Source organism: Siphateles boraxobius, unplaced genomic scaffold (assembly GCF_051911475.1).
Source record: "Siphateles boraxobius isolate OS27281-9 unplaced genomic scaffold, OSU_SipBor_1 41, whole genome shotgun sequence".
In the NCBI taxonomy this organism is placed as follows: domain Eukaryota; kingdom Metazoa; phylum Chordata; class Actinopteri; order Cypriniformes; family Leuciscidae; genus Siphateles; species Siphateles boraxobius.
Window position 1 is genome coordinate 15,464,881 of NW_027509042.1, and position 20,353 is coordinate 15,485,233.

Here is a 20,353-nt window from a genome sequence, read left to right on the forward strand (position 1 = left end):
TTTTTATTTTATATATATATATATATATATATATATAAGAAATGTGCTGGATATCATGGTGGGACAGCTGTGGTCAGAACACAAAAGACTCCCAATGGGAATCACAACATATTCAAACCTGACTGCAAATAAAACTTTGCAGAACTGCACATGGGGGCAACAGCCAGTGCTAGTTAACAGTCTGGAATTTTTTTTTTTTTTTTTTTTTTTAAAACAGCCAGCTCTTCTAGTCATAACACCTGCTTTGTATCGAGTCTAACTGAAAACTCAAGCAGTTAGGAGTCAAATAAGGTTGTTTTGGTACATCTAAACCCTCTGAGCTTTTGAAGCAATGCACTGTTGATTTTGTCAGCTTGTTCTAATGTGTGAGCTTCCCTCATTCCCACTTCAATACAAAAAAGCACTATAGTAAATGTCTCTCATACGATTTCCCAATGCAATGCTTTGTGTCCCTGAAATCTTCCGGAAGGAAAAAGAAAAACAGAATATTACTTGCTTTCTATAGTATAGGAACAAAAAAGCCAGCAAACCCCACTGCTTTATGCCCTGAAGACAACGACAATCACTTTTTCTCTTTAAAAACAAAAACAAAACAAAAACATTTCGATGGTATAGGGTTGGTGGTCTGTTTTCTTTATATGAAATTTACAAACCAGAAAGAAAAAGAAACTGCTGGAGTCTGTGAATGCGAGACTATTCTGTAAATAAACGAGGCATCGAAACAATTGATTTTGGTGACTTTAGAGGTGGTTTAGTGACCTAACAGACAAGTTCAAGACAAGGAAAAACTATGATGGCACACACACAAAAAAGTATACCTTTTACACATAGTGAGTGCAAAAATTTGCTTTAAGCCAGTCTGTTCACTTTGAGACTAAACAAAACTACATTTAATTTCAGTAAACACATTTTTTTAAATCAGTCATCAGTTTTAAAATGCCAAAAAATGCACCCCAGCCAATCCAAAGTGAACCCTTAAATATGTGGACAGTAATAAAAACATTGTTATTTTAGCAGACAAGCGAGGGCTAGCGATAGCAAACCAAAACCTAAGACACAAAATTAAGTTTGCAAGGAAGCAAGGCAATTGAAATACAAGGGAAAAAGATTATGCATCTCTTCAAAACTAGTACTATGCAAGAAAATAAAGCAAACCAAACTTAATCTTTGGTCTCAATGCCTGGGAAAACGCTAATAAAAATAGCAAAAAACGGTGATCAAAACATTTTTTCCAAACAGTTCTTCAAAAAATGTCAGGTATGAATGGCGTGAATTGTCTAACATAAAATAAGCTTGTGACCAGCCTAGTAAATAACTAATACTTTCAAATATGATGTGTGCTATATTGGACTCCAATAATCGTATTTGAGCTCTGTGAACATAAATAAACCCCTTTACTTTCAACAAAACACACAAGATGAGTTCCAGTCTTAAAGAGTAAAATGTTCACACACATTTTATACTCAATCCATTCATGCCATAAAAGGGATTTCCTGTGTTTTAATAAATGCATCTATGTTTTAAAGACATTCAATGGTGAGTGATGCAATAGTTCAAGTAATAGACAGGGGCCCCTTAAGGGCCCAGCTTCAAACAAACAAACAAACAAACAAAGAAACAAGAAAAACATGAATCTGAACCTCAAAACATTTGGAGGACAGAATAAAATGAAGAAAATAACGCTGGACCTATGCTATAAAACACAGTAACCCAAAACTTTCCATAGAAAAGATGGCTACACCAAAGCTGCAAAGACGTATTTAAAAAATAAGGCCAAACCAAAATCAAGCAGCTGATCTGCCGAGGTTAGCGTGTTCAGGTCGTGCCACAGCGATGGTAGAGCAGACAAGACAAGAACACGGAGTCCTGCCAATAACACCAAATCAACCCTCACTAGCAAAAGCAAAAGCAACTGAAATGAATAGCGGATGGGTAAAACGTCCATCCGTTGCCCTGTCTCTGCCTGTGGTATCCATTAGGACTGTAGGTTGTAAGTTCAACTGAACAGCTGATCTGACTGAATGCGCTTTCTATTTGGACCCATCACCATCAAATTCACCCACTAACCATCCACCAGTAGACTTCACCTGAAGTTTTCCTTCTCAAATAACACAGTGAACACTTTATAAACGAATAACAACCTGGTCTCATGAGAAAATAGAACCATTTCTTGCTTTGGCAATTTCATGTGAATTTGTCCCATTCACGTGGAAAAAGTAACCAACCATCAATTGGCCGGAAGCAGATTTTATGAAAATCTACAAATTCGCTGCAATGCGTCAAAGCATGAAATAGTTATGAAAATAATGTAATTTAGTTGAATTCAGTTTTCATTATTTACTGCTTTTTTATTTTTTGTTGTTGAAAGGCGAGTTGGGTAGTTGCAGTGGTGGGTGAGGGGCGAATCCCAATGGCTGTCTGTGCTGGTCAATGGCCTGTAAAACTGTAACAGTCTGCTTGTAGCGCTTTGCAACATATGAGCACATTGTAAAAAGTGGGGAAACTGTGATAGCAAAAGAAAAATTACAATGTGAATTGAAATTCTCAAAAGCCCAAAAAGTAACAGGAATTGACATAACTGACGTACCGACAGTGAATATTGTGCATATAGCTGTGAATATATTTTAATAAAGGTTTTATTGTGCGACATTAAAACCAACAGGCAGCCAAACAATGAAAAGTGTACTTTCTCTTTTCTGATACAGAACGAGTCAACCTGCTAAAAAAAAAAAAAAAAAAGGAGAAGCACTAGGCAATAAAGGGGATTTTTTTCCCAAAGGAAATTCTTCAAAAGGTTCAAGTGATTATCGCTTTTTGATGCAACAGAGCAGTTTGTGTATCTCTCTGACAGACCACTTCTCTACCATCAAAAGCTGGATTGCACTTTTTTCAAGTTACGTACAAAAGCACATCTGATATAACGCCGCGCCCGCTTACTAAAGAACATTTTCTTGCACATATGTCTGACAGTTACACAGATCCAATTGTTCTAGACCAGACATTTAGCATTAAGATGCCACATTAGTTAAAAACCACACATGAATATTTATTTTAAATTTGGTGTACACATGTGCAGCGGTCATATTTCTATATAAGTGCTTTATGTCGACTGTGTCTGTGCATGCGATTTTGGTTCGTAAAAAAAACACAGAGCTTCCATTCACAGGACACAGATGCAATCTATTTTGTGTAGTTTGCCAACAATGTGTATTGCGTATCTTTCCACTTAATTAATATAAGCCAAATTTGCAACAAAAAAAGTCCTCCCCATGCCAACTTTGGTCTCTGTACTGAACTGTAACAATCTTAACTGCTAAGAAATGACAATTTTAATCCAGTCAAACAGAAAACAAGGACAAAACATAAACACCTCTAAGGTTAGTTTTAAAACAAGCTTTTCTTTTTAAGACTACAACACATTTTCACTTGTGCCCTCCCAAACCATCCCACAATCCCTCATTCAGCAGCAGTCACTGTGAGGACACTCTGGAAAGTGTCAGTCGTCTGTTTGCTACATAGTTTTTGCCTTTTTTAAACGTAGAGCGAAAGAGAGAGATGAAGAAATTTAAACAAACTAAATATTTTTCCTGCCTTACATGTAGTTAAGTAGTATGCAAAACAATACAATATAGAGGGAACAAAAAGACAAAAAAAAAAAAACACAATGAAAAAATAAAAAACAATGAAAAATGGAAGGATGTGAGAAAAAGGCAGAAAAAAAAGAAGCTTAAGCTAAAATGGAGCATGTAAAAAAAAGTCCCAGCTGGAGTTTAGGTAGCAGCGCAGGTCACCTGAAACTCGCCTCCTCTGCTTCCTTCTGCTTTTTTTCACATTCACAAACATTTAAAACTTCCTTGTGCAAATCAAGCAGTCTTTAGAAAGAATGCCCTCCAAATTGTTCTTGTAAAAATATATAACTCCAAGGTGGCTGACGTGTGTGTTGCAGCAAGTGTTTCTTTCTTTTTTGTTAGTATGTTTGTTTGTTGTTGGTCAGAACCCCCTCCCATGAGTCTAGAACTGTTGTTGTTTTTTTTGTTGGGGGGCAAGTCTTCATCTCCGGGGGCCTGAGGACATCTGTGCATACACTGGGTACGCCAGCCGCACGTTGAGCGAGTCGTTGTGCTGGACCAGTGAGGTCTGGTGGTAGTGCAGGACCAAGTCTTTCAGAGTGCTGTACAAGTTGTAGGGTTCTGCGAAACCGTATCCGCGGGGTGTGCTGTAGATGACGCAGTGCTTCACCTCGCCTTCCACACTACAGACAGAAACATGAGAGATCTCATTATCAAAGTCATTCTGAACCAGAATCTGACCTCAGACAAAGATAAAAAGCAATCCGTTTTTTGAATGAAAAGCAAAGTTAATAAAGAGCTAAAGGATACTGATTCAGTCTCACAGAACAATCAAATGGGATCAATACACTGATGTGTTGTGTATTGCATAACTGGGAAAAGGGACAGCCTTAATAATGTTAAGAAAGACTGAGAAAAATAGATCTAACTTTATGTATGCTAACTTTTTATTGTGGAGATGGGATGGGAAGTTATTGGGGACCAGAAACAGGAGACCAGATTTTAACCTGTATCTCTCACATGACAACAAAATAGTCTAAAAGAATAAGCTTAACAGATTTGTATACTTCTATGTGACAGGTAGGTGGAGGCACAAAAACAAAAAAAAACTTCATAGACTGAAACGGCCCTAATAAATGTTAAAAGTTTAACTCAAGTTTGTTGTATATTATATTGAACTAAAACGTTATTTTCTCTTAAAACTATATACCATTTTAGTGAGTAAAATAAACTAAAACATGACAAAAGATTGATTTTAAAAATATAAATACAAATAATAATGACAAAAAACAAATGTTTAAAAAAAGACATGACATGGAGGTAAGATCACATTTTGTAGATGCGTGAATAAATCATGTTTCTCCTGTTTCATTGCCATAACTCTCCCTTCACTATGTCTACTTCATTTTAAGATACTTACACAACAGAGCAGGCGTAACAGCCCTTCTTGCTGCTCTCGCGGATGAGGAAGGCTCCGTCAGGTTTGCCGAGTAGCAAGTCCTCCGCCTGCGTTCGGTTCAAGTCACCTACAAACCAGCTCTTCTCATCGTAATGTGGCAGATTCTCATCCTCCTCACTTACAAAGTAGGTGCTGTGATTATGAGAGAAAATGTGTTAGATGCTGTGATGGAGCCAGATATTTACTAAACTTGTGATCTCAAATTTAAAGTAATACATGATGATTTAACTTACTCATCCGTGTTCTCGTTTTTGATCCCCAGCCAATCGTTTATTCGTTTCTGTCGAACACCTTTATGATTGAGCCAACTGCATGGGAAAGAAGCGATAGTGTGTTAATACACGGAGGAAAACTGTCCACTCAAACATAACAATAATGGTGACAAAATGAAGGTTTCTTACACAAGGTACTGATCTCTAATCTTTCTTAGCTGAATAAGATCTGGCTTTAAGCTGTTCATTTTCTTGTCCGTCTCCCTGTTGTCCATAGCCTGCGTTTTCAGGTCCTGTTCAAGCCGGGTCTTACTGTCGTGAATCTCGCCCAAGCGGGATTTGAGCTTCTCGTAGTTCATCATGATCCTGAGAAAGAAACAAGAACAGTTTGTAAACCCATAGATCAAGGCTGCCAAACGGAGAGCTCTTAACTGTGGACTTTGCGTACCTCTCAATCTCTTTGTCGTTGCCCTCTCTGCAGAATCTCTCAATGTATTCTTTACTATAGCGTTCCTGTGTGTGACATTGCTCTTCAAAAATCGTAATGGTCTCGTTGAAGGCCTCTATTGCAGTACGTTTCATTTGGATCTCCTGCAATCAAATAAAAAAATAAATCATAGTATGTAATGCGAAGTCAAAAGGGCTGTGCCTCTTAATAGACTTGGTTAATTGGTCAATGGGCTTCTGAAACAAACTAAATTTTGACCACGTCGTACATGTGGTGTGTAGAGCTGGAGCAAATGGGTTGGTTGTCTATCGATCATACAACTATTCTAAGAGGCGTACCTGTGAGGTTTTCGTGTGCTCCTCATAGAGTATGTCATATTCTTTACTCTTCTCCTGATATTGATTGTGATATTCCTGGAGTTTCCTCCCCACTGCATCGATGTTGTCCTCTTTTACCAGCTGATCCTGAGAGAGCGAGAGTAAATGTATTGTTATTGATATGAATTGCTGAGAGGAGAAAAGTGAGGTGGGAGAAAAGGACTGCTCGCAGAAACATACTGTAGGTTTTGCTTACAAAGTGAAAGCCATTTTTCAGGAATTTTCTTCCAGGAATCATTTATAAAAATCTTGGAATCTGTAAGTGCCTCTCAAGGGCTTACATTTGTGGAACCCCCTAAATAATGAGCACCTGTGTGTCTGAGAAAGATACCGGGAGGGCAAGGGAGAAAGGGGGAAACAAATAAATGCCTGGATGGCCTTTCGACATTGTGGATGTGTGCAATTATTTAGGAGGTGCGCTGCTGTGGCAATAAACAAAGTCATATTTCATGCCAAAAGCATCTGCTGCCTCTGCAGGTTCACTCACAACAAGCAGCACAATTCATTCAGCAAACACGCTCTTTAGGGCCGGAGTGAGGGAGGGTGAGGTGGGAGGACAGGGAGGTAAAAAGAAAGGTAGGGAGGCTGTAAATATAATACCCCCACCCACAACCTAAACCCATTTACCTGCTGGAAGCGGGAGACCGGATACATGAGCTTAACGTCCAGTTTGGTGTTGTACTGGGCCAGTGACTCGTGCCTGTAGTGACTGATGAGCTCCACCACTGAACCGAATGTGAGCGGGTCGGAGAAACCGTACTTCCCATCTCGGTGGTAGATCTTTATTAGCTTATTGTTTCCACCTTTCCTGCAGGGAAAAGGAGATTACGTTGGACCACGGATCAATAAAGACAGAATGAGAGGTTTTGAAGAAGGTCTCGAAAATATTCGGAGTTACCTTAGCGTTAGCGTGTAATCTCCCTGCATCTTGGTCGAGGCGTCCCGTACCAGAAAAGTACCATCGGGCATGTCTCTCAGTTTGTCATTCACCTCTTCCCTGCACAGAGATGGAGAAAGAAAAGAGTGATTGGTGCAAATACTCCACGCATCAAATCTTGCTCTTGGCAATTAGTAATTTTAGCTAAAATAAGTTTCTTGTACTTCACTCTTCTGAAAGTGATGACGCACACACACACACACACACACACACACAAAAAATCATTTATCTTTGCCTAGCTATATTTGGTCTGGCAGAGGGCAAAGGCACAGTCTGTGACCAATGCTGTCTGGGAGAGAGTGAGACATCTTTGAACAGTTTAACTGTTGACCTCGTCCTGCACGTCCACATGTACACTGATGCCTCTAGCTCATGTCTTCAAATCAGACAGTCTGCCGCTTTAAAAATGCCTCCAGACGACCAGCGGAGGAGCTGTCAGGCTTCAAAGACTTTCCTGCTTTTTTGCCCCCTTCTCTATTTTAGGCAGTCTGGCAGGAATGTCACACCACTCGACTTTCAGTTCTCCTCTCATTCTCCTGACAGCCAACAACCTAGTCAAGCTGGAGCTCAGCTGACCCTGGCTCTCGGGAGGGGGTATATTTAGCCTATTTTGGGCTGCTGAGGTAAGGAGCCTTTGACTAAGCAATGCTCCCACCTTTCTGTGGGAGGAGTCATCTGTAACCTACTAAACTGGGAGCTGTGGGAATCAGGTAAATTTTTAAGCTGCACTGTATCAGCACCTATGATTAAGCAATTGTTAAGAAAAACATCTTTGAATATGAAGCGAAGAGATGAGTTTGTGTAAGAAAAATATGAATATTTATCACGTTAAAAAGTGAAATTCTAGCTTCCAGCCAAACTCGGTCTATACTTACACCCAAAACGCAGCTTACGCAGCTTGTGTAAGTTGCGCTTTAGACTTAATTGGAATCCGTATTTACGGTTAAAGTTTTAAATAAGTTTGAAGTGCAATAAGTTTAAATAAGTTTATTTTTCTTACACAAACGCATCGCTTCAGAAGGCTTAGGAAGAGCCAGGACATTTTTTTAATAACTCCAATTGTATTCGTCTGGAAGAAGAATGTCATATACACCTAGGATGACTTGAGGGTGAGTAAATCATGGGATAATTTTCAGTTTTGGGTGAACTATCCCTTTAAACTCCGGGTCCATGCACCTCCGGAAGATATATATATATATATATATTTTAAATAACCCCTTAAACCATACCTTCTGGCAAGTTTTGTGGATAAAAATGGACATTTTGAGACAAACAATTATGACATACCATCAACAGATTCAAGGCATGATTATTGCAGCACGTACCTTGAACTGATCACAAACAGAAACCTTCATTTTATAATTTTGTAGTAGTCCCACCACTACAGCTTCTCTCTCTCGCTCTCTTTCCTCCCTCACCTGCACTACTGATCTTTTTTTCTGTAACACACTTTAACATTAGATACATCATGTAACCAGTAGTTACATTTACTCTATCCTGTAGAGATTTTGAACATTAAAATCCAAATTAAACTTTTCATTAGTTTAAAAAGTGACTAGCCTACTAGCCTATTTTACTTCACTACCCTCCAGGGACGTGCAGAGTACATCAGGGGCAGGGGCTCAAAATGTATGAAAGGGGCAATATGAAAAAATAAAATAATGACATTCGAATGAATATTAGGCAGCCTTTAATATTCAAACCTGTTATGGGCATTTTTTTTTTCAAATGTGTAGGCTTGTAACCGTTGTTTTCAATTGAGATTCCAAGGCTTTTTCACGCCTGGTGAAGTTGTGAATCACAAGCTCATTAGCAAGGCAATTATTGGTCATCTGGGCTCCTGTAGGTGACGTTAGTGTCCTGGTTAGCGCAGCGCCTATTTTGTATATCAAAACAATGGCAGCGCCAACACCTACAACAACAACTCCTGACGAGGAGTTCGAAATCTACACTCCTGACAATTTGAAAAGCAACGTGTGGTGCTACTTACATTTTACCAGGTATTCGTTCACTTTTAGCATCCTTCTGTGAACGGTAAACCCCGGCTTCTTTAATCATTTTGACATCGATGAGCTAACGCTAGACCGCTGAACTTTTAGTCTTCATGAAACAAACAGAGCGGTGCGTAATGGAGTGCATCAGAGCAGCTCCAAGAATATCAAATACATTGCCGAGAATCTCTTATTTGCATCTTAAGTTTATTGCCAATAATAATAACAGGTTTGCGAAAAGTGTAAAACTCGGTGACGGTGAGCTCGCGCAAAACACATCTTCAGCACAGTAACTCATTTAAACACATCTGATTGGCCGATGCGTTCAACAGACATGTCTGTGATTGGCTACAATTCTCAACGCTGCAAAAGCACGTTGCAAGTACCTTTAATGCAGAGGTAAAAATATAAATAAAACCGTAATAGCCTATGCCCCCTTAGTCCTAGCGCCGCGGCATTTAATGGTCAAAATATTAATATTCGAACTTCGAATATGATTTTTGGGAAAAAGTCAAAGCCCTAATATACATATACATATATATATATATATATATATATATATATATATATATATATATATATATATATATATATATATATATATATATATATATATATATATATATATATATACAGTGCTAAAAACAGTAACCTAATATTGTGAAATATTATTACATGTTCTTTTTAACTTTTTATTAATCAAAGAATCTTTAAAAAAAAGAGCATCACATATCATCATATTAGAATGAATTCTGAAGGATCATGTGACACTGAAGCCCCACAAAGTGACAAAAACGCATTATGTGAACGGCCCCTTATGGCAACGTGACAGACTAATCGAAAATATTTCCATTTGTGGCTTTTTCCTCCTTTCTTGTCAACAAGTGGATTCAGAGCCACCGCATGGAGCGCCACGTCTTCAGCGTTTTAGGTGTGTAAGTGAATGAAGTGAATGTCGTGATATTACTGATCATCGAAAGATTTTTCTGAAAATCCAGCGGCACAGCGAATACATCGTAGGGGAAATACTGCTGAACCGCACCCATTATATAAACTGACTCCTGCCATACACCTCTCTCTTTTAACAGTTCAGTTTGTCTAACTTTAACCAAAACTACCAGAAGACAGCCTGAGATTTCCCTTTCCGTCTCTGCACTAAACACACTGCCCTTGATGCGCATCAACACAGATAGAAGGCTACTCATGCCTCTCTCATCTTTGGGCATAAACTAATATTGTCAAAAGTACAGACTTCAGTAGTGAAATTTTAAAAAATGTGGTGTTACCAGAATCCCCCCTAGCAGGTTCAGTCTAGTTTTTGTCATCTTAAGGGTGTGAAAATAAGTTATAAATTATTTTATAAAGATTAACTTAGTGACAACCATCAGTTAATACTTAAAGTCTGTTTATGAAGTAATTACATACATAGACGTTCAATGTGGATGAAGGGAGCACACTGAGCTTAATTGGAGCAGCAACAATTTTTAATTTACCAATATTACATGAAATTTAAAGGACAATATTTTGCTAAATAAATAATCTAGGAAATGTGTTAAGTTTCTACATATTTTAATATGAACAACCATTATTGACAATATCTATGAAATTATACTTTTTCTTTTTGTGATTTTCATAGTAGTGCACCTAGGGCTGGGCGGTATATCGAGTTTGTACAATATATCGATGTTTTTTTCCCCCACGATATGGAATGAGGCAATACCGTTTATATCGATACAGTAGTTTGATACGAGCACATCTGAAAAATAGTGGAGTACACAGTGTGAGCTCCTGAAGTGAAAAAACAGTACAATTTGTCCTAAACATGACACAAGCTTATTAAGCGCTTCAAAATAACTGGTAAGGTAGTTAACAAGTTTAAATCAGCCCTTGCCCTGTCAGATGCTCGGACAGATAGCCTACTGTTAGTGACTGAAAGATAAATACTGGCGCTGTTTAATGCGTTTGAGACGTGGTGCTTTCCTCAGCGCTTAACTTACATTTCACAGGTATATTCTCCATCTGTAAATGTTCAAACAAAATCAAACAAATATGTCCGTTTCACTGTCAGGAGAGGACGAGCTTCTGCAAATGAATCTCCGCTAAAATTCAAGGTTCCGTGAATGACCGCCGCCGCGCGCATGCGCGCCAACCAGACGAGCATAATAGAACATAGAATAATAGCGCAATAATTCTGAATAAAATACATATTACTAAAATATTTGTTGTTGGAGACAATAAATGTACCATATGTGGAATTTTAGACATACAAGTATATTTTTATGAACGTGACCATTATAATGGGGTAATCAAATGCAGGCTAATATAATTAGTTTGTGCTTTTGTTTTTATTTTCATTTTTAGTTTAGCCTTTAGTCATTTTTCAAAACAAAAGCATTATTTTTGTTTTTAGTTTGTAATGTTACAAAGTTAGAATGTAATGTGATTTTAACCACCTTTTTGCCAATAATATATTGCATAGCCTACATTACATTCCCTATTTGTTTTCATATCCTTCAATATCATTGTTTGGATATCATTGAGCAGGATGTGAAATAACATTTTTTTTTTAAATAAATACATTTTCTTTATCCAAATAGAAAAACGTAGAAAGTACCGAGATATATATCGTATATCGCCATTTAACCAAAAAATACTGAGATATGATTTTTTGGCCATATCGCCCAGCCCTAAGTGCACCCTTTAAGCTCACCTTATTAGAATAAAAAGTCTTTAAAAATTACAGCAGTGTAAAACCACAGACCATCAATAAACTGTAAATTTACAATATTATGGAATTGAAAGCACAAGCCATTAATGCCCGTGAAGTAATGTAGCACACAAACTTATAAAGCTGGTAAGCTAACTATGTTCTGTAACATCTGCGCTATGTTGCTGAAACGATCTTTTGGATCTAACTAATTATTTCCCACATCCAGGTTCCAGGTTATAATATGCAAAAGTCCAAATTAATCTCTTAATTTTGCACTAAGTAGTTATACTAACCCAAAATAAAGGCTTAAATGTAAAAAAAAAAAAAAAAAAGCACATTTAAGGGGCTCCTCTTTAAGTGAAAGTTTTCAGACAGCTTTCAAAATGGCCACCAGACAATGTGAACACCTGGATACCCATTTCTCAGTGACAGTGCTATGGTCTGATTTGCTTGAAATTACAGGAGGTATGTAGTAACAAACACATCAATTTGTTAAGACAAAAAGTAGGATAATAAATCATTTTTTTCTTTTTATAATCTGAGCTCAAAGATGGTAGTGTGCTTAAACGTGAACGTAATAGGTACGTTTACCCTAGTTACTTTTTGATTCTTAAACTAGTAAAGCACTGAGGACAGAGCTAAAAACAGCTCAAGTTTATCTGGGAAGGGACTGTGTGAGTTAAAGGATAGCAAGGCTTCAAAGATCTGTGAGCATCTCAGCAGAATTTCTACTCTCCCAACATCAAACGAGTTTAAAGCTGGTCACTAAGCAGCGGAATAATCTATCTGCAAAAACCTGAGAGTTTTATGGATTGTGCTGGAAACTGGCCAGACATTTTGGAGATTTGGGTTCTCCTATATGGCGTTATTTTTTAGTCAAAAGTTATGAGCGTGTAAGACATGCTCACGAGCACATTATGTTATTTCACACGCGCAAAAATGAACCTTCAGCTGGCATGATAAAAGTACTCGCGCACAAATTCAACAACCGAGAGGTGTACAGGTAGCTGCGAGCGAGCGCCTGGCATACTCTCATAGGTTAACTCTGCTTGTACAGTGGAATCCTGCTCGCGTGCAGCGGGCTTCTGCTCGCGGAGTGCTGTTTTGCTCGCGCAGTGTCGCTCAGCTGATTTCTGCTCCCTCGAGTCTACATGACTTTTGACAATTTGGGGGCGGAAACCAAGGAGGGCACTGACCCTCTTATGATTGGTCACTGTCATCGTAATCGCAACCACAGGGACATCTTTGTACCTTGATGGACAGCTCTCATTACAGGAAGTCAGAGTCAAAGGATCTGACGGAGTTTTTTTTTTAAAGTTTTTTTTTAAATGAATTTAAACTGTATATAAAAAACTTTGAAAGGTCCTAAAGCACAAAAAATATATGATACCTTAAAACACTTCCCAACTAAGATAAATGGATGAACAAAGACTGAATTCTCCCCTTATGTCATGTTATATTATAATTCCTTACCGTTTATTTATTAAAATGTTTATTTTGCTTACAAATATCCTTATTTTTGTACTAAGACTACATTTATATTCTTGTTGTATTAAGAGCTGCTCCCTCTGACTATATTGTCCTTGTATCCTATTCTAAAGAAAAGGAAGTTATGCAGCCATGTTTGTCTGTAAATCTTGATATTTCAATAAAAATAAAAAAAACTCCGTCAGATACTTTGACTCCGTGCTTCCTGTAATGAGAGCTGTCAATCAAAGTACAAAGATGTCCCTGTGGTTGTGATTACGATTAAAGTGACCAATCATAAGAGGGTCAGTGCCCTCCTTGGTTCCGCCCCCAAATTGTCAAAAGTCATGTAGACTCGAGGGAGCAGAAATCAGCTGAGCGACACTGCGCGAGCAAAACAGCACTCCGCGAGCAGAAGCCCGCTGCGCGCGAGCAGGATTCCACTGTACAAGCAGAGTTAACCTATGAGAGTATGCCAGGCGCTCGCTCGCAGCTACCTGTACACCTCTCGGTTGTTGAATTTGTGCGCGAGTACTTTTATCATGCCAGCTGAAGGTTCATTTTTGCGCGTGTGAAATAAAAATGTGCTCGTGAGCATGTCTTACACGCTCATAACTTTTGACTAAAAAATAACGCCATACTCCTATCCCTCGCCTTAAGTAATGGCAACTAAACCACTGCACCCTGCATCTCTCCCCCATTTCATTGCCTTTTTGCTTTTGTACAACTGCAGCAAAGCGTACATGCCACCAGGATAAGTGAGCCAAAATCTGAGAGAGAGAAATCAACATAAGTTCACCAGCTCACATAAAAGAAAGAACAGAAAAAAGTTTGCAGAGCAGTGCACAGTGGCCTTGTTAGAGATCCAGCAGACTGCTGAATGAGCAACATGACACGCCAGAGCTGCATGTGAGACTTCACCTCAGGCTACCAACACGGAAGCCATCAGGTGGAGGGAATGGAAGACAAGAATCTGAAATTTCCAGAGGAGCAAGAAACATCCTGAGAACCCAGAGAGATTTTCATCTGATCTGCATTCTATCTCATGACTTCACAGGCCAACTATCACCTGACGTCCACACTGCCATACGTGTTCAACTATGAGCTAACCAACACGAGGAAATATTTTTAGAGCAGAACAGACAAAAATGCAAACAAGTGAGAAATGAAGTCTAGTGTCAAGTGACTCTTACCTTGATATGTCTCCCCAGTACCATTCTGCTTCATGCAATGAGCCGCTGGCGGCTTCTTTCACACCATTGCCGTTTACGGGTGTCATGGGTTTTGAAGGCTTGGGAGGAAGAGCTGCATAAGAAATGAGAGAGAGATTTATCTAAGAGGAAAATCTTCTGATGCCATGATCATTCCTTAAGATAAGAATTAGATCAAAAAAGCTGTGACCTAACAGATGAAAACCTAATCTCCTTAGAGATTAAAGTAAGTGGACGTCCGTGTTAAAGTATGGATGTACTTTGTTCATTTAGAGGGTTGACCGCAAGTACGATCCCCATAAATAAGTTTGTGCTGCCAAAAGAACCCAAATTTGAGCAAAAAGGTAATGCAACAATAATCCTAGTCTCACGCCTTATCTAAAATACATATACCACAAATACACAAAAAACAAAACACTAGACCACTTCACTGAACTATTCTCAATTTTCCCATGGAATGCCTTTAATTCACGTTGACGTCATCTGTAGTTAGACAAGTTTGTTTCGGAAAATGCAACGATTTCCACTGAAAATGCAAAAGATCAGTTTTCACGGAAAATGCAACAACAACATATTCCATTAGGCCCATTCGAAAGTATAAACAAAAAACAAATGACCTTCTTAGCCAGTGGTGCTTTTGTACTTCTCATTGAATCTATAATGAACAGGTTCCTCTTCTTTGAGTGAAATGCTTCTTTGTTGACTGCAAAAGCAAACAACAGCTGCCACAACAGCACGCTGGAAAGCTAATGCTGATGTTGCTCTTGCTATCTTGTGGGTCAGGGGTCACCAGAATGTGCTGCTCAGCCATGCAGTGTATCACGATGCCCTCACTCTCAGAAATATTGCTGAGAGAGTATGTGCTGTGCTACATCTTCACAGAATATTTTCTCACGTCTAATCTCCTGACGTGAATCTTTCAATCTTTAGTAAGTCTAGTTTTGGCTCTAAGGTAAATAAAGAAAGCTAAGAATGATGGTTAAATGACATGCAAATGAGGTTTTGCAAAACTAGATGAATTGAGGGTTTTCTTTGAGAACTAAAGCTGTTCTAAACAAGGTGCTTGCGTTTTTTTGTGTGCAAGTGCTTCAGTGAAACCTGCAAATGCTCAGCCAGGTGCAGCTGGCAAAGACTTGCTAGTTTGAGACGAAAAACTGAAGGCTGCAAGTCTGTCTAAAATGCACAAAGAAGCAGTGTTCAAGACCTGCACCTACCGCCAAGCCAAACTAACCTCCCCCTGACCTAGTTGAAACTCGCAACAGTGGCCTTGAAACAGCAATGCACCACTCTTCTCAATTCACAGGTTTATTCAGAAGGCTTCTAAGCGAAACCAAAGACATACTTTAAAAAATAGCTAGAGGACACTTTAAAATACTAGTTGACCGTTTAAGGAAGACATGGCTCATGCAGAGTTAAGCAGGCTCATACAGAATATTACCATGATAAATTAAAATATGGTCACATCATTATAACAGTCAAGTTTCTGTTAAAACAGTCACCCACCTGTCATTGGCCTGGCACAGACAAGGCTGCGTGAGAGTGGGTGTATATCTATGCCAGGACAGGGGAGGGGTCTATTCCATTAAGCAAAGGGGAAAGGCACGGAGCAAGAGAGCCTACGTCATAAAGGCCAGAGCAGATTCTATAATTCCCTGGGCCCTTCTAGCTGAGGAAACTTCTATCTGGCAAGTGAATGAAAAGAGGCAAGACTTAAGTCCAATACACCGGAGGTGAGTCACAGATATAAAAGCCCACAGGGACATGCAACACACACTACAGCAAATTAATGAATCATGCTGCTGCTGGCACATTGTGGAATGACCCACTGCTCTGCACACAATTGGCCACTTTAAAAAGAAAAATTATAAAATAAATGAATAATACAATCATTAAAAGATCAGAGAGAGTGAAATACACCCTTGTGTTGGCAGATTTCGGTATGTCACCGAAATCCAAAAAGTTTTCATTTAAGATTCATTACTTCCCAACATTTACAGAGTGAAGTTCTTTATAGTTTTTTTTTTTTTCAAAGTTTCAGTCGACGGGAGAGAGGGGGTTTGTATGATTTTCTTTGAGGGCGTCATTAATTAAAAGCAGTGGCGGTTTTTGGAGTGAGAGTGCATAAGCATAGTCAGAGTTAAAGGAGACACTGTGACAACTCCTCCCTCCACTGGCCCACAGGAAACACCTTAGTCTGGTGGGGTGAGCAGCTTTAACCAGTAAAAGCAAAGCTAACTTAACGGACACATCCCCACCCAAACTCCGCTCCTGCAGGTGTGCACACAAACACACTAGTCCTACATTTCAGTTGCTCCGAGAAGAGATCGGATTGATAGAAAATTTGAGAAAAAAGAACTTTTGCTAAGTTAAATAAATATGGGGTCAATAATCAGGGGGATGGGGGGGTTGGGGTGACACCCTCTGGTAGGGGATTGTTTGTGCAGCATAGCATCTTATAAACAGTCATTTGACAATGTATAACCTTCTGTTCCCTCAACACCAACACAATAATCACCATATTAATATTACATTTGCAAATACCCCTGTGGCTCTCCTTCTCCACTCCCTAATGTAATTTAGAGAAACAATAAAACATGCTTCGATATCTCACTATTCAAGACTAACATGTGAGCTGAATACACCAGCGCACAAACATTTTTCTATGAATATGTCTGAAGCGAATATTTCTGCCGAACAAAGCAAATTTCGTCACAAAGCTCCATTCAGGGCTACAGTAACAGCCTGCGACCAGAACGGGAATTTACCCCTATTTTTCTCGTTCACTTTCTACAGCAGCCAAAAGGCAGGTGCACAAGCACACCTGAAACCTCAAATTCATGCATACCAGTTTTCTCAATGTCAGCTCTTTCTGCAAGTGTGTGACTATCTTTGTACTACACACACAAACACAGATATCTTTGTAAGCTACTGCTGGGGTGTGAGCATGGAAAAAAAATAAAATGGGAAATGGAATGAAAGAAAGCATAAAAAAAAAAAAGACAGATGTGGCTAGGTGATCTCATTATGGCAGCCACCTCATGTGTGTTAGTGTCAGAGATATCGTAGCTGGGGGGCACACAATGGAAAGCCCACATAATCACAGCTTGCAGTCGTTTTTAAAGCTACCATTCACCAATCCAAACAAGTTACGATCATGATTTACGGCAAAACTGAACAAAGGGGTCAATTTAAATGACAAAGGCAAGAATTTCTTTCAAATTTATACAAGATTAAACCAGCCCATCATGATTGACAATGAATGCAAAACATACTTGGTTAAACATTTTTTTAATCATTTTATTTTCTAAACTTGTAAATGAAAGATGAAAATGTAAATGTAAGAAAAAGAATGTGACCAGGACGTAGGATGGACAGGATGAGAAAGAACGAGGGGGAGTGAGTGGCAATGCAACGCTGCGCAAGTCTGAACAAAGAAAACTATACATCCATAGGTGAAACCTATGGCAATCGACGAAGAGCAGTCCATTGTTTAGGAAACAAACATAAATGGCAACGTGCAGCTCAAAACATCATCTCAGGTGGTCATTGTACTGCAGTTGTGTTTTTTGCACAGCAACAAAAAGACACGTTCAAACTTCTGGTTCTACAGGTGACATCTGATGGAGCAACCGTACTTTGAAAGAGAACACAAACTTAGACTGACACCACCACACACATATAAACAGTTTAGTTTAGGATTTGTATGTACAAATTAGGGGGTACATTAGCATGCTAAAAGACGTGTGGCAGGGAGTGATGACAGTGCCATTGAAGAGAGCAGCAGGCGTGGGTTGCCACGTCCCGATCCAAGGGGGAATGAATTAAAAGTGTCACCACATGGGTGGTTTAAATAGTCCGTCGGGTACGCTCTGTGCACATATTATCATGATCCACTAATTCTGTTCATTTCTAATGAATAACTAAAAGACAATTCCTGCAGCTCAACTCTTACAACAACCTTATTAAGTCTCAAATCATTTTAATACAATAAAAAAAATTAAAAACAAGAAAATGGAGTACAGCTATCAAGAATGACATGTTCTGGAAAAAGCACAGTTCTTATGTTAATTCATGTTGACAAAAGCACGTTTCCATTCATAAAAGATCCAGGACACTTCCCACACAATAGAACAAACACTAATTGTCATTGTGCTCCACTGACAGTCTGTTCAGAGCATGAAAAGACAGAAAAAAATATGAAAGCAAAGACAGTGAGTGTGAAAAAGCAGAAGAAAAGGAGAATGGTGTCTCCCTTACCGTCCTCCTCGGGATCCTTTTTGAGCTGCATGTATACAGCCTGCACTCAGCTGTCTGTGACACAAGTCCTCTTATTCTCTCTCTCCCTCTCCCTCTCTCCCACTCGCTCTCGCTTTCTCTCCACCCTCGCACTGCCTTTCAGACTAAAGCCACAGGGAAAATCCCTGCTCCTAAATTCAGATGCTGCTGGCTTAACAAACCCTCTCAATGAAGAAATCGGCAGCAGCCAATGAGAAAGCAGAAGGGGAGGTGGACAGGACACAACCATATGAGATGGAGAAAGAGAGAGCAGAAAGCTCTAGGGAATGATATAGAAGTGTGTGTGTGTGTGTGTGGGGGGGGGGGGGGGGGGGCACTCCTCCCTGAGAAAGACAAGGCAAAGACGCTAACACACGCTGAGGCGAACACGAAACGGGACACATACACTGAACCACTTCACGGCTGCGTCGTTTGAAACATCAGATTACAAGATTTTTTTAGTGCACAGTATATATATATATATATATATATATATATATATATATATATATGACTAGCTATATATTATATTTCATTATGACTACATAAACATATCTGCCTATACGTAGATAGAGAATTGTTTTCACATTCTGCTCCGCTCTAAACACACATTTATACCCACACACACACACACACACACACATATATATATTATGTGCATGCATGAGAAAGAGAAATGCCGCTTTCTCACATTGTGCTAAAGAAAACTGCTTTCTCAACAGATGTATGCTGTGCACTTTTATGAATGAACAAGCTCAAATAAATGCAGGACTGAACCAGCTGAAATGGCACAGAACAAAGAAAGAACCATGTATCAAGAGAGATACAGTGACATTTCCATCCCTTATGTCATATGAATGCCATTAAGGGATGTCAAAAGCTGACTTTCCCTTTGGTGTCGCTGCACTTTTGTTGTCCACCCAGAGCACACGGCTCCGGCAGCCTTTATTACACTCACACATCACTGGCCCTAAGAGACAGGGGCCAACTTTCCCCAGGGGGCAGCGTGGCACCTGTGCTCATTGGATACTGCAACGGAACAAAGCAGTCGCTTGCTTGTTTGCAGACGCACGCACATAACTGGGCCGTACCTCTGAGCCTTCCACATCTCAATTCAGCTGTAATAAATATTCTAATGAACATCTGCAGGTGAACTTTGTCCCGTTTCTTTCCTTTCCTTCTTTCTCTTACTAATATATCCATCTTCTCCCAGGCCATGCGGATTTTAGTGTCCCGCAGTGCCTCTGTAACGGCGTTTTCAGAGATAAAGTGCCACGAGTTAAGGAAGAAGCAGATGATAAGTCAATGAGGGGCTATTGACAGTACACGGGGACAAACAGACGGATAGAAATAACGAGAGATCTGATAAACCAGTGTTCAGTGGCACAGAATGAAAGATAAGATTAATGTGTGGGTTGATCACACGGTGCTGTGCTCATTCATCCCCATGGCAGAGCAATCGAAGGGCTATTCAACCCACAATCCTGCTTGCCAGATCCCTTCAGTCCACCACAGCTCATTTTCTAGGAAATGAGGAGGTTCGGACAGGGCGTTAGGCTTTGTTCCTTTGAACAACGCAGAGAATGCCGTAAAAGTGAAAAAAAGAAGAAAAAAAAAGAAGATCAATTCTGCTCACTGTTGGAATTAGGCTGCATTTGGACCAAGACACGGTTAACTGCATGTGGGTAGGTAAAGAC

At 39.4% G+C, this 20,353-nt stretch overlaps 1 protein-coding gene across 3 annotated transcripts in view; it reads right to left on the minus strand.

The window, feature by feature from the left end:
- Positions 1-612: 612 nt before the first annotated feature.
- Positions 613-20,353, minus strand: part of pik3r3b (phosphoinositide-3-kinase, regulatory subunit 3b (gamma)) — a 198,230-nt gene continuing 178,489 nt past the window's right edge. For 2 of the 3 annotated variants that reach the window (XM_077198624.1, XM_077198623.1), the window contains 9 exons: positions 14,364-14,475; positions 6,964-7,062; positions 6,693-6,873; positions 6,027-6,152; positions 5,689-5,831; positions 5,430-5,606; positions 5,262-5,336; positions 4,990-5,160; positions 613-4,252 (listed from right to left, as the gene is read on the minus strand). In XM_077198624.1, the coding sequence (XP_077054739.1) occupies positions 4,051-4,252; positions 4,990-5,160; positions 5,262-5,336; positions 5,430-5,606; positions 5,689-5,831; positions 6,027-6,152; positions 6,693-6,873; positions 6,964-7,062; positions 14,364-14,475 (1,286 nt within the window). In that variant the 3' untranslated portion in view covers positions 613-4,050. The remainder of the gene's footprint in view (positions 4,253-4,989; positions 5,161-5,261; positions 5,337-5,429; positions 5,607-5,688; positions 5,832-6,026; positions 6,153-6,692; positions 6,874-6,963; positions 7,063-14,363; positions 14,476-20,353) is intronic. The other variant, XM_077198625.1, reaches the window with a different exon arrangement.